Source organism: Pseudorca crassidens, chromosome 14, assembly GCF_039906515.1.
Source record: "Pseudorca crassidens isolate mPseCra1 chromosome 14, mPseCra1.hap1, whole genome shotgun sequence".
NCBI classification, from domain to species: Eukaryota; Metazoa; Chordata; class Mammalia; order Artiodactyla; family Delphinidae; genus Pseudorca; species Pseudorca crassidens.
The window spans coordinates 11,069,038-11,083,177 of record NC_090309.1 but is presented as its reverse complement, the minus strand read 5'-3'; the positions used below and the strand labels follow the sequence as shown (position 1 = coordinate 11,083,177).

At 47.0% G+C, this 14,140-nt stretch overlaps 1 protein-coding gene across 10 annotated transcripts in view; it reads right to left on the bottom strand.

Annotated features, from left to right (window-relative positions):
* BCL2L11 (BCL2 like 11) overlaps positions 1–14,140 on the bottom strand; it is a 159,276-nt gene that overhangs the window by 125,635 nt on the left and 19,501 nt on the right. For 3 of the 10 annotated variants that reach the window (XM_067704370.1, XM_067704363.1, XM_067704367.1), the window contains one exon: positions 4,828–4,937. The exons of 6 other annotated variants lie outside the window; for them this stretch is intronic. In XM_067704370.1, the coding sequence (XP_067560471.1) occupies positions 4,828–4,937 (110 nt within the window). Of the gene's footprint in view, positions 1–1,599; positions 1,725–4,827; positions 4,938–14,140 lie in introns of all 10 variants that reach the window. One more of the 10 variants, XR_010934361.1, reaches the window with a different exon arrangement.

The following is a 14,140-nucleotide window of genomic DNA, read 5'->3' as shown; positions in this document are numbered from 1 at the left end:
CACTGCAGCCCCCCACCGGGACATCCCCATGCCACCGCTAACCAAGAGCAGCCTGTCTGAGCACAGAGTGCCTTAGGCTGGACACGCTGATGGCAAGGCAAGAAGGTGAGTGATCCTAGCCTCGGTACTGGGGGCAGGGGGGAGCCGGGGCACGCTGGTCAGAGAATGGCACGTGTCTTCACGTTCTCAAGGGTCTAGCACCCTCTCCATGGCCTCAGACTGCAACCCCAGCCAGGGCCAAGAATCCCATCCAGTTGGACACCATCCCCAAGGACCTGCGGTGAGCACAGGGCATCCCACGCCTGCAGGGGACCGGAGCCCACACCTGCTGACGCTCCCTCCAGCAGATGGGACCTGGACTTGCACTCACGCAATTTCCGAATTGTGAAAGAAGCCAGCAGAGGCTATCAAAAACAACAGGAAAGCTGGCTGTCTGGGTGGGGGCCCCCACCCACGGGGAAGAGGAGGCATCAAAGTGCCAGCTGCTGCAACACACACAGATGCTGCTGCACCGTGGCTCCCAGCTAGCTGCTTGCCCTCTTCAGAAAGCCCCAGAGAGAGATGCAGTTTCCCCACTGACGTCCCTGGCTGCCCGGTGTTCCCCGAGAGCCCTCGCCCTCCCTCCCCGGAATCTAACAGAGCTGGACATGGGGAGCTATGGAGCCAGGACACCGTATGGTTGCAGGTCACCCAGCAATGAATCCCAGAGCTCCACCACTTCTCTGGACCCTTGGGTTTTGTCCCACTACGTGCTCTATGTGTGCCTAGGCTGCTGCAGCACTTTAATGCCTAATGACATGGTGGAGACGCACCACGGGGCTGCCACTGGCCAAATCTGTGACAATCTGAGCATTAAGTATCGAGAGGAACACATAATAAGCTGCTGAACTAAACGCGGACCCATGAACTAAAGTTGACAAACGAAGTAAACACAGGGGAGAAAGGGAAGTTCTTCCTCATTTATACACACTTTCCTTCTATGATAAACGGAAAAGTACTGACTTTGTAGTGGGGGACACCACCTCTGACCAGAGTCCCAGGAATGGGACAAACTGACACCCTGTGCCTCCCGATACGATGCACGGAGGAGGACACAATGTCACACTGTTGGGACGACTGGCAAAGTCTGCATAAGACCCACAGACGACACGACAGTACTGCCACGTTGTTAATTTCCCAATCTTGCTAATTACTCTGGCTGCACAAGAGAATACTCTTATTCTTAGGAAGGACACGCTGAGGAATTTAAGAGTAAAGGAGTATCGTGCCTGCAGTTCGTTCTCGAAGAGTTCAGAAAATAGTTTGCACACAGGTAGGTACAAGGAGGGAGGACGTTAAAGCAAACGTGGCACAATGTTAATAGCAGGGGACTCGCGTGGCGGATACAAGAGGGGTCTTTGTACCATTCCTGCAACTTTGGCGTCAAAGCCTGCAATTATTTCAAAACAGAAAGTTACAAATATACACCAGACTTGGAGCAGTAAAACTCCCATCAGGTAGAGGGGCGGGTCGCCCTGCCCTGGCAGGGTTCATTTGGGGCGATGACACCCACCGAGTCACAAAAGGAGAAGGGAACATGCACCGGGGCTTTGCGCTCACCTGTGCCTCTCTCACCTCCTGCTTCAAGGATTCAGACTCCACAGCTCCATCTCATATGCTTCCCCACTGCCCTCAAGTGCACTGAGCACATGACAACTACACGACAACTTCCTCTATTGCTCTAACTGAAAAAACGGGAAAATATCCTGTCAGGCTTCGCAAGGCTTATGGCAACAAAAGACCAACACTTTACAAAACGTACTGTAAAAGTATTAAGCAAGTAGAGACACTGAACATTTAAAAGGTTCCGATCCACCATAAAGCAGCGTGGCGACGGACTCTGCTTGCCAAGAAGGGACACCTCCCCGGACAGACAAGTGCGTAACTTGGAAGCAAAATCCCTCCCATTTCCTCCCCAGGTTTCCACCCCCAATATTCAACAATGGCCCATCAGTGTGACTGCAGACAATGGACTGTTTTGAATCCAACAACTCTTAAGACAGGCGTCTGCGGCCCTGGGGTCACTGTGTCACTATCCCGAGTTTCAGAGTCTGCTGTTTTGAACTGGCTGTTTCTAAGACCTGGAGAATAAGTTTGTTTCGTTTTTGAAAAATGAGGTGATAAGCTAGAGTGTGTCCCTACTCCTCCCCCGATATTCCAGCCTTCTTAGAAAGCTAGAGTCCTTTCAACGATTAGCGACTGCATTTTTGCACTGGTTCTTTTTTAAGAGATGCCAAATAAGGTTCACGATTACAAATATTGAGAACTACTGCAATGAGACTCACTTCTATTTATCTTACCCAAAGCACTGAGAACAGGTTACAGCTCATTTGAAAAAACATATGAGCATCTTCAACATTAAACCGTGTAATAACGCTGGGAACACGGTGGGGAGGCGGGGTGTGAACTCTGAGAGGCTCTTCTCCCACCTGCACGGGAGAGGCTTGGTGATGAAGACCACCCGATGGCCTGTGTCTCCTCTGCACGTGATCTGAACGGTCCCGCACCTCGGCAGCCTACGTGTGGGTGTGGCTGTGCTCCAACCCCGCCCCCCCTCCCTAGCCCACGTCTCACCACCGAGCATTCGGGGCCACCACAGAGATGCATCAGCCAGACCCATCCAGGTAGGCTCGGGGGAAAGCTCTGCAGAGTCACCGATACTTCACGTCAATCGCAGAGTCATCGATACTTCATGTAAGTTCAAAGAGAAACTTTTGCAAAACCTTCTTAAACACACCTGGCTCTCTGGCCAAAGGTTCTGATCCAACCCCCGGAGGATGGAGCTGTGCTGACTCATCTCGGTGTCCAGAGCTCCCCGGACTCTGAAGGCACCGGAGGCCGGCAGCCTCACTTCTCCTGCGGAGCCCCAGCCAAGCCAGACCTGGAGCCCTAAGGACCTCTACCATCCGCTTTGAGACGGGATGGGGAGGCGGCAGGCCCAGCACGCCCGTCAGTTCACGGCCCAGCCTCAGCCTGAGAAGCCGCCAGAGCCGTCAAAAGTGACCTCTTCCTGCTGGATTCGTGACACGTTCCAGAATCAGGACTGGCTATATTCAGCCTACCCTCTTGAAGGGACCGACGTCCCGAATATCCCAGGGCCCCGTTTCTGACCACTGTCTCCTAGTCAAGCGGGAGAGCCGAGTCCACACACAAACAGTAACCCCGAAACCCCACCAGTGAAACCGAGGCAGAAGAAACTAGGGCAACGGTAACTTCTGTGGCAAATTACACAACAACCCACCTTGCCAAAGTGACTGCCATTTCAGATCTAGGCTGACAGGGAATTTATGTTCTGTGAGCAGGTCCCCGTCAGGTGTAGGCCGCCAGGCATCCTGCCAGCTAGACCCAGTATCACAAGAAATTCCGGAGCCCGTTCATCAATGTGACATTTCCCGTTTAATGACAGAATCACACGACAGCACATTTCCCATCACACACACACATACACGCCCTATAGAAGGTACGAAGAGGATCCAGTGTGAGTTTTCTGAAACTCCCTGACTCCCTTCTGGAGATTCTATACTGAAGCAATAAAAGACTCTCTTGTAATGGGAAAACATCTCCACGTGTGTTTCAAAAAGCTGAACAGGCACTGCACGTAACAGGAAAACAAGACTGACTGAAAGCAATTTACAGGTAACATCTGTTCACTAAGCAACAGCTAGCTACAAAAGAGACCAACATTGAAAGCAGGACAGAAATATTGGGGGGTCCTAAGCATAAACTCCCTCCAGAAGAAAAAAGAAAGAAAAAAAAAATCTTTAAAAAGTATTATAGGACACAATAATGTTTGACAGAAAAGGAGTCAGATGGAAAGTAACACAGTAAGAAAGAATGATATTAAATCTTATTTTGTAGAAAATAATTGTTAAGTACTTCCTTTTCGATACATCAACAGAAATACCTTCATACATGGTTGCCAGAAAAAAGGTTAGCAAAGCCAAAATCACATTCTCTCACACATTTGCTGGTGCACCCCTACAGGAAGTAGTCACACATGCTCCTAAGAGCCTGACTCCCTGAGTTAAACCCTACCCATTTTAAAATGCCTTCCATGGGAATAAGGTGTCCAAATGGTAACATATATGGCCCCTGGGCAAAACAAAATACACTCTGTGCCTGCAGAGTAGGATCTAAGGCTGAATTTTTTTTTTTTAACCCAACAGCACACCTCAAAAATCCCAGTGGCACTCAATGTGAGGTATAAAATTTTTATACCCCCGATTACAGGCTATGAATTATTGGCCTCCTAATACATTTCAATAAATGAACACCAAGGACAGCAGTGGGGGCTGGAATGACAGAGGCCCCCCTGCTCTGACTCATTGCCTGGCAAATCACAGGGGAGACTTCTACTTTAAGAGCTGGCATCGTTCCCTTTGGCTAAGATGGAAATTTAAAAATTTCTTTACTTTTGACCCAAACTGCCTCCGGGGAGGGCTGCAACTCCCTCTCTGGCTTGAAGACTACGTTAGTATTTATATGGGAATATTTCAAAGCATATACAGAATCCCTTTTTTTTCAAGCATGGAGAATTTAAGGTTTGTGCTCCTACCATCCCTTGGTCGGCCTCGGATTTTGTCTAATGGCCACCACTTACATTCAGCCATAAAACAAATGGAAAATGGGAAAGGAGGAAGAATGGTAGGTCACACATAGGTAATACCGCTCATTTCCAGAATAAGCACAGGATTATTACTAGTCTTTTCTTTCTTTTTTTTTTTTTTTTTTAAATGGCAGGGAGAGGTAGGGTGTGAGGGAGAAAGGGGGTAAAGAAAACATCATTACCCTCCTTGGGTAATATGCATTAAATTCGTCTCCAATACGCCGCAACTCTTGCGCAATCCATATCTCCGGACGCATATCTGCAGGTACAGCCTGAGACTGCCTCATGGAAGCTGCATCAGAACAAACAGAACAAAAATCACATTGTTTTCCATAGATCATTTAGAAAGTCCCAAAGGTCAGTTTCTAGAAGCAAGCCCATCTCACACACGCTTTCATGTTTTGGGACGCTCCCTAACTTCAAGAGCTACAATCATGCATTCGAGATTATGGTGGCAGGCTCTGCTACGTAACTCTGGTTCATGAATAAGGCATACAGAGTAATTTCATTTTCAACAACAACTGGAGATTCAGAATTGCCAAATTTAAAAATCTCCTGGCCAGTGAATTACATACTTCCATTTCGAGAAGGCAAACTAACACAACAACGGCACAATGGATGCTGCCCAAGAAATAGCCTCGAAACATATGAGAGTGTAAAGATTTAGGCTGTCCGTAAAGTAACTATTATATTTTGATCTTAAGGCAAGGTAAAATTCCTAGGAAAATGTCACACGTCAGCGAGGAACATGAAATGGTTGTATTCAAAGCAAAGTCAGTGAAAACCTGAGAACTGAATGAGCTTGTTTCCATGGAAGGAGGTGCAGTGATACACAGCCAGTCTGCACAAGTGCCACCAAGGGGCCAAATGAAAGCATAATTGCATGTTTTGTTTCGATATTAATGCAGCCAATAAAGATGGCTCAAGTCTGCAAACACCACATGGAGAGAGGAAATGTTTTGGGCATGTTTTGGGCAAAAGAGCAAAGGCTTTTTTGAAAGGAGAAAAAAGAGGGAGGTTCACCCTTTCATTAAGCTGTCACTCCCATCTACACCCAGTGCATTCAGCCGTCGGTTAATGAGCCCATTTCAAAGCCACGTGACGGCCAAAAATGGAGCACAAAACTGTGAGTTGTCCAAAGATCCCACCAGCATCAGGAAGACGATATCTCCAAGTACCACGAAGAAAAGTGTTCTCCACACTCAGAGAACAGCTGGGTAACACGGGTAACAGGAAAAGAGATGAGATTATTGGATTTCAACTGCTATTCACAAGCGGCTTACGCTAACTTCCTGTTAAAAGGAGCACTCTGCTGGCAATTAAACACACGTGTTATGTTTTAACCACAGCGAAAAATTTAAGCACCTATCATAATCAGATTTTGCCATAACATGAATATAGCTTCCTCTTTTGTATTTTTGTAAAAAAAAAAAAATCTTGTACGTTGTATTAAGAGTTTTATTTATCGTTACAAATAAAAGTGCTGTTGGTTCCTAGGTCTACAAAAGCACTTAAAAGTGAACACTTTTTTGAGTTTTTACCAAGTCTTCTCAATCTCTTGCCCCAACTTCTCTGTCCCCCCGGCCCTCACCCAAGAGAAATGAACGATGATCCCACAAAGGCTGAGAGGCAGGGCATCGTGTGTGTGTGTGTGTGTGCGCACGCGTGCGCACGTGCATGCATGCGTGTGGGCACGTGTGCACAGGTGTGGGGGCACTGAACAAAGAACACACGTGCATCCTCTCCAGAATCATCTGTGCTGGCAACGAGCCAGAGGGGAGATTTCCCCAAGGACGCCTGGTGAAGCGCACAAAGGCTGATGACAGGAAACTTTTGGGATACGCCAGGCATGTCCCCTGAACACCCCTCCAAGCACACAGAAAACTGCCTTGGCGGTACCTCTGTCACAAATTCCATCGTTACTCTGTACAAGCCTATTAAAATTAAAGTTTAAGTAGCTAAACCGGCAGAAAACAGAATTTCAGGGTGTATGTGATGCCAAGTGGTCTGTAATAGTTCACTCCCTTCTCCTGGGTTTGCAGTGCTTTAAGGATTTTGTCCATCACAGGTACCAAATCATTACTATCTTTTCATACTATCAGCCAATCAAGTGCTCTTTCCCTGACTTTAGCAGCTGTTGTTACAGTCAACTCACCTTTTTCTAAGAAAAAGCCTCTTTTCTTAGAATGAACACTGTGGTCATCACCTGCAGAGTTAGCTCAGGGAGACGCATGTATCCACAGATACAAGTGACCAGACCAGCACACAGGATGCCACGTGGTCGCTCAGAACCCGTCACCCACCTCTCCAGAGCCCCACTCATTTCTCACTACACTTGGCTCTCTTCGAGAGAGTAAATCTGCCCTCAATCCTAGAGTCAGAAATGCAGAAAATGCCAATTATCCAAAGAAAATCTGTGTAATCTAGGCTGCATGTTTTACGAAGATGACAGACTGGTAAAAACTGTTGGCAAGTTACCCAAGGTTTAGTAAATCAAGACACTCACTAATTTACCCAATGAATATGAATGTCCGTGAGCCAGACACCGCTCAGGAGATGGTCTGGGTACAGCAACCAAAGATGCCCAAGCCCTGCTCCCACGAGCTCACATCCCTGCAGATTAAACGCTAAACTTCAACTAAATGATAAACTTCTTCTGGACAAGGATACTCATACCTTATATTCTTACAACACAAAACGAAGTTAACTCCCCCGGTTAACTTCCCCCGACCTGCAGGTGAAGGCTACTGAATTCTCTTTAACACCCTCACTTACCTATGTGGTTTAGAAAGTTCTGTCTGGCTCACGGGAGGGCTGACGGCCAGAAGCACCACCATTGGAGCCGGTGCACATCAAAATGAGCACCTAGTGACTGCGTCAACCTGGCCAGCAGCTGAGAAGCACATGTGGAACCTTGGGGGCCAGATCCAACTTGTTCATCTTAGAGACAAATGCCCTGCTGTTTGTGGGGGGAAGAAGATAAGCAGATGTTTCTTCTGCAGAAAGAAGAGTTCTAACTGCTAGCTTCAATAAATGCCCAGAGAGAAACACATCCCCGTGGTCTGGCAGTGAGGCCCTGGAAGCTGTACTCTTACAAGCTCCTGGTGCAGACAGTCCACGGACCAGGCCCTGAGAAATCCTGAGCAGGGGGAAGAAACCACGGGTCAGTTCTGGGGCCCAGACGTGTGTCTTTGGAGAACACTCAGGAGTCAGGAGAGTTGTATTAGCCAAAGATAATTGGTTAGACCAGGCTTAGCATACACTAACTGATAAAACAGATCAGTAAGAGAGCTAGCAACTGTGTTTAGGTATATATATTTTTTGAAGTTTCTATAGAATAGTAACATACACTATAAATTAACGTTTGCAAAGGAGACTGATGTGTCTAGACTACTCTAACACAGCAGCTATCACCACTTGGCTTTAAGAATTGGAGTTTTTTTTTTTGCAGTACGTGGGCGTCTCACTGTTGTGGCCTCTCCCGCCGAGGAGCACAGGCTCCGGACGCGCAGGCCCAGCAGCCACGGCTCACGGGCCCAGCCGCTCCGCGGCATGTGGAATCCTCCCGGACCGGGGCACGAACCCGCGTCCCCTGCATCGGCAGGCGGACTCCCAACCACTGCACCACCAGGGAAGCCCCCAAGAACTGGAGTTTTTTGAGAAGCAAATACTGTTCTTATTTCTTGAATAAACCTAAAATGAATGACCAACATTCACCCTGCAATAAAACCTAGCCCATAAATACAGACAGTATTGGTTTTAAGGTAAGATCGTAAGCTAAAAATTCTATTTTGAATATTTTCAAAGGCATCCTATTCCTATATTTTAAAATGGTGGCCTTAATCTCAGTTAATACAGTGGATTTTTGCCACCTAAATTTCAAAGATTACTTCTCAAGTAACAAAATGTCTCCTTCTGGTGGTGCCGGGGGGGCCGGGGGCTCTTCCTTAACTTCATCACTAGTTTAATGCTGGTGTCTGTCACATGCGGTCTCATGTCACGTGAGAACCTAGCAGGGCTAAGAATGGGGTCTGGCTGACCTGAGAATTTCCTTGTCAGCCCCACGGCGGCACTGGTCGGAGCCAGAATGAAGGTTTTTATTCCCTTCATCACCAGTTTGCTGAATTCTGCCCCACAGTGGCCCAGACCACGAACCACCACGATGCGGAAGGGATCCAGGGCTCGGTCTTCCGAAGGTGAACCTGGAGCTGGTGGGGTTCAAGGGCAGGGGATACTCAAAAAACACACCCTCACTCCTACAATCCTTTCTAGATACTCAATCTGCCTGCTCCCTTGCTAATATAATCCACTTGTCAAGAAGATCATTTACATTTATATCTCTAGCCTGTAAGACAGATAAGCATCAAACATAAACATTTTATTATGCTCTCTGCAATGTGTTTAACAGCCGCAAATACTGATACCTCGTCAATAAAATGGGTCTTTATTTGAAACAAAAGCTCTTATTACTTAGATCACATTTTTAACTAAGGCAATTTTACAGAAACATAAGAACTTCAAAGGGGAAACTGTGATGAGGTGTATTTTCACCCACAGAAAATGTAATTTCAGCATTTAAGAAAGCATTTCGGGCTTCCCTGGTGGCGCAGTGGTTGAGAGTCTGCCTGCCGATGCAGGGGACATGGCTTCGTGCCCCGGTCCGGGAAGATCCCACATGCCGCGGAGCGGCTGGGCCCGTGAGCCATGGCCGCTGAGCCTGTGCGTCCGGAGCCTGTGCTCCGCAACGGGAGAGGCCACAACAGAGAGAGGCCCGTGTACCGCAAAAAAAAAGAAAGCATTTCATGCCATAAACCTGGTGCTAAAAGGAGAGAGGGGAGGGAAGAGGAAAAGCACAATGAAATATAAGCAGCTCTTAATGTAAAGCTACTGCTCCAAAGCTGTAACCAGAAGTCCACACGAGGCCGGCTCCGATCCTGTAAGCACCATTCTGAGCTGGGGAACTTGCTGGGCCCAGATTTTCTAACCAAAGCCACTAATCAAAACTTTGGAATGCAACTGTGTCACACAGGCAATTCTGTCAAAAGTGCGGTATGTTAGCTGAATTTTCATCAAAACTCTTGGAAACAATGCTAGAGTTTTCTGAAATCTAGCATTTCAGAATCTAGCATTTCAGGTAACCTGATTTCCTATAGGAAAAAAAAACCCCAAACCAAAAAAACCACGAGGTCTCTGATTAATCTATTTTTCTATACCAGTGTGCCAGGTGGGTAGAAAGGAGGACATTTTTTCAACGCCAAAGAACTCTGAGTTACTGAAAGATGTGCAGTATTGCATTAACTGTTGTGGTTCAGCTACAAAACTAGTTTCCAGCCTAGAGGGTAATTCCAAATCTTAAAAGCTCAGAGACTGAAAAAAAATTAATATCGTGGTTAAGTGGCTGATAGTGAAATCAGGCTGAGGCTTTCGGAAAGGGCTTTCTGTAGCGCCGCCAGCGAGAGTGGGAAAATTTAAAAAAACGAGATTGTCGATGCATAATGAGCTCGACATCCGTCAAGCCAAACCTTCTGATTTTTCCTGAACGTCCAACCGCTTCCACCCCACTGTTCCGATCGGCAGGTGTTCAAAGGAGCTGCGGTCACATTCTGACGTGCACTGCCATCTTTCCACACCCGGCTGGGCTGCTGTGCGGATGACGAGAACCATCCTGGGGGCGGCGGGACCATGTCTTACACGTGCGCTCACATCACTGCAATCATCCTTGGGGACAGGATGCTCTCACGTCCCAGGGCCAGCGGCTGTTTGAGTTCCCAGCACATCACTACTGGAGCTTCAAGTGCAGAACCAGAAACCAAACGAAAATCCACGGAAACATTTCACTCTATACTGTTTTCAGACGTTCGCTGAGCTACAAATACTGGGGTAGAATTGAGATTACATTTTCAACTAATCAACATGAACTGAGCTCTCAATCAATATTCAACTCAGAGTTGAGAAAGGGTTTCTTGGTCCCTGAAGAGATGCGGAATGTATGACTTTGAAGAAATTGTTTTTATTTTAAACACAGAACATAATACTTAGGCAAATAAGTGCTCATTTTGCCCGGCACTTACCAGGGACTGTGGAGCAGAAAGCCAGCCCCTCCTCCTGGCATTTCAGGGCTGCCCATCTTTATCCCTGAGGAGACTCTAGATTGAACCAAAAGACATAAAGGACCACTTCCTGTTGGCTCTGAAAACAGGGCTGAAACAATTCCAAAAAAGATGCTCCAAAAATGTTCAGGGAAGCACTGCTCGTGCAGGTGGCCACTGTGAAGGTCAACGCTCATTTGGAGAAGTAAAAATTCTGGGATGTTTATTCAACCCAACAGTCTCCTTACTTAAGGGGCTATCTTCAGAAATATCTTTATCAGTTGAGATTTACAAGGAAGCAACCAGACAGCTGGCCAAGGTTTCCATAGGAAACCCACCTGAGGGACGGAGCTGTCTCAGCAGCTCCAGAATTCCCAGCCACAGGGGAAGGAGGGCCGCTGCCATGACAGTAACTGACTATGAGTCATTTACTATCATTTACTGACTGCAGTAAATGCTATCAGAAATCACCTTGAACTCTGATGGTTCTCAGAAAGCAAACGAGCCAGAACCCAATTACACACACACACACACACACACACACACACACACACACCCCTCCCCTTCTGGGTCTATTATTTCTCAATTCCATCACTTTATTTTTTGATAAATACTGTATCAATTCCACTGAACCACTGGATGAAAACGAACTGGATTCGAAATAAAATCAAGAGATAGTATTCAGCATCAGTACTCATGAAGTTCCTAAACCTGTTTTTCCCTGGTACACACATGGGTCAAGCCTGAGCAGTTGCATGAATTCAAGACGGTGCTTTATAAATAGCTGTTAGGACAAAAAAAAAAAAAAAAAAAAAACTAAGAAAGCGAATGAGATGTAGCCAGGGTTTTCATACTTACTCTTTCCATGTGTATTGCCCACTGCTTTTACGTGGCCGTGAGTAAGAAAATCAAAATACGCTGCTTTGATCAATTTCCAGTCTGACCATTTGGAAACTGCAGGTAAACCAAGGCTGTGAAGCTGGAAGTCTGGAAACTAGTGTTCGTATCTTCCCCCTTTGACCTTAACTGCATCCTACAATAAAATATGAATCTAAAGGCATTAAGATGAATGTGTCATGCCTTCTTCAACCTCAGAAGACCATCTCCCCTGAGCTGTCCTCTAACACACATATTTTCAAGAAGCCAAGGCCAGGAGCAAACCCAGATCCCGAGTTTTTATGTCTACGTCCAAGGACATACCCGGCTAACTCTGGGTCACAGCAGAAGCCAGCATCTTTCGTCAGGTGGGGGACTTGGCAGGAGCCTCCTGCACCATGATGCCTGGTCGCCCGCCCTGGGCCTGGTGCACCTCTTTTCCTAAGGCACTGCAGTCCTCGCTGATAGGCATTAGGGGCTACGAACTTCTCCCTCCTGGGAACTGGAATGTTCTCTTCTAACCCCGATCCCAATCTAGATTCTGTCCCCTGGGGCTACAAAGACAATCTATGATCCCTCTCAATCATTACCCCTCTTTTTAATCAATGCAGCTGCCACCTCGTGCCCCAGATCTGGTCCGGAACCAGTTCCTTCCATGTGCCTTTACGACGAGCCCTGGGAATGCCCTCCATCACCACTCTGGTCCCCCTCGGGACGCTCCAGAAACATGATGCTCTGAATAGCGTGTGGCTGTGGTCTGCAGCGGGTCTGGCCGGGGGCAGCAGGACACAGGACACTACTGTTCCTTGCTTTCCCTACACTGCCGCTAGCCCCACTGTCTCCAGGACAGCTGTGTCTCTATTTCCATAGTCTTAGATTCCTTCCAGAATATCACGGAGGACTTGACTGTGCCTGTGCCGTCCTACTCAGAAGAACAAACACAACCTCATGACCCTTCCACTGACAGTGGAGGGAAATTCCTATGCAGACAATTTATTTCACTACTCACTCCAGCAAACTACATAAGGAGAAATGCTTTTTGGAGACCTTTTATTTTCTTTTATTCTGGCCACACCACGCAGCATGTGGGCTCTTAGTTCCCCAACCAGGGATAGAACCCTCACCCCCTGCGGTGGAAGCGTGGCGTCTTAACCACTGCCAGGGTTAAACTGTAACCCCGGCAGTGGTTAAGACTTAAGTGGTTAAGGTTAATGCAAAGTAGTCTAGAAGTGATTTCTGGATTGGGATTGGCTAAGTGGTTACAGCCAGGGAAGTTGTAAACACACAACTCTACATGTTAATTCACTTAAGACCGTTCCTTAGAAATAAAGTGTTAACAATTCTGAAGTTACTAGCTTTCGGTAACCATCCGTTGTTCCTGGCCCAAAATCAGATGTGGGGGAGGAAATGAGAATTTAAACTACAAATATAAAAATTTTTGATTACAGAGTGTGTGTGGCTTCCTCTATAAAGTTGAACGCTGGCGGCAGGAAACAGGTGACGAAGAATCTCTTCTCCTTAGTTCACATGAAGGTCTTAAGCGTCCCTGTTATTCTGTCCTAATGCTAGTGGAGACCAAGGCAAGGGGCAAAATACAGAATCCTGAAAAGCTACATCCGAAACAGCTTTCCAATTAAGACGTGTAAAAGCCTATAATTTTATTTATGCAGTTAAAATTTATACCGGCAATGCACGAAGTGAAGCACTCATCTGTTAATGCAGATATACGCTGACTGATAACACACCAGAAGGCATAATGAAAGCTTCCCACTTCGAACCAATTCACAAGACGCAGCTGCCTCTTTTTATCCCGCATCGTTATCAAGAGAGAAAACATTACACCTCAGTTCCAGACACTATTTTGCATAATCACAAGGACGGAATCATTGTGTTTGGACATTTGATGGCTTAAATATTTGGCCTCAAAACATATGTCTGTTGCCATCGGGCTGTCTGACTTCTCCCTAAAAAACTTACAGAGCTCGTGCGTCTGGAGAGCACGTTTATGCTGAAAGGGAAACACAGCCCCAAAGCCTTTTGTAGGAAACTCAGTGATAAAAAGAAGTGTAAGAACTGAACGCTGTGTAAAAAATAAGAAAACCAAAAGGCTAAAAAAGTGAGCAGAGAATCTGACCGGTATCGTGAGCGATCCATCAGAAAGATGGTTGGAGCCCAAGTTCCTTCATCCACTGACCAGCCTGTACCGACCTCGTTCAAGCCACCACCTGACCTCCGCACGCGACACGGCAATTCGGGGGGTGGGGGGCTGCGGATCCTAGGCCTTCTCTGCAAACCACAAAAATGTTCTGTCCATGGCTGTGCCACGTCCCCCCCCAACACAGGAAAAGAATGGAAGCTAGAGTCGCCGCCTTAGGGCAAATACAAGTGTTAAGATGTGCAGAATTCTGCACTGAAAGATGTCTTGTCTGGTGGTATCAAAGGTCTTTTTATCTGCTCAGGTTCTCAGGTTCTTCCTCTTCCTCCCGATGCCCTTTCCCCTCCAGAGACACAGCTGCTGGCCAAGCTCTAC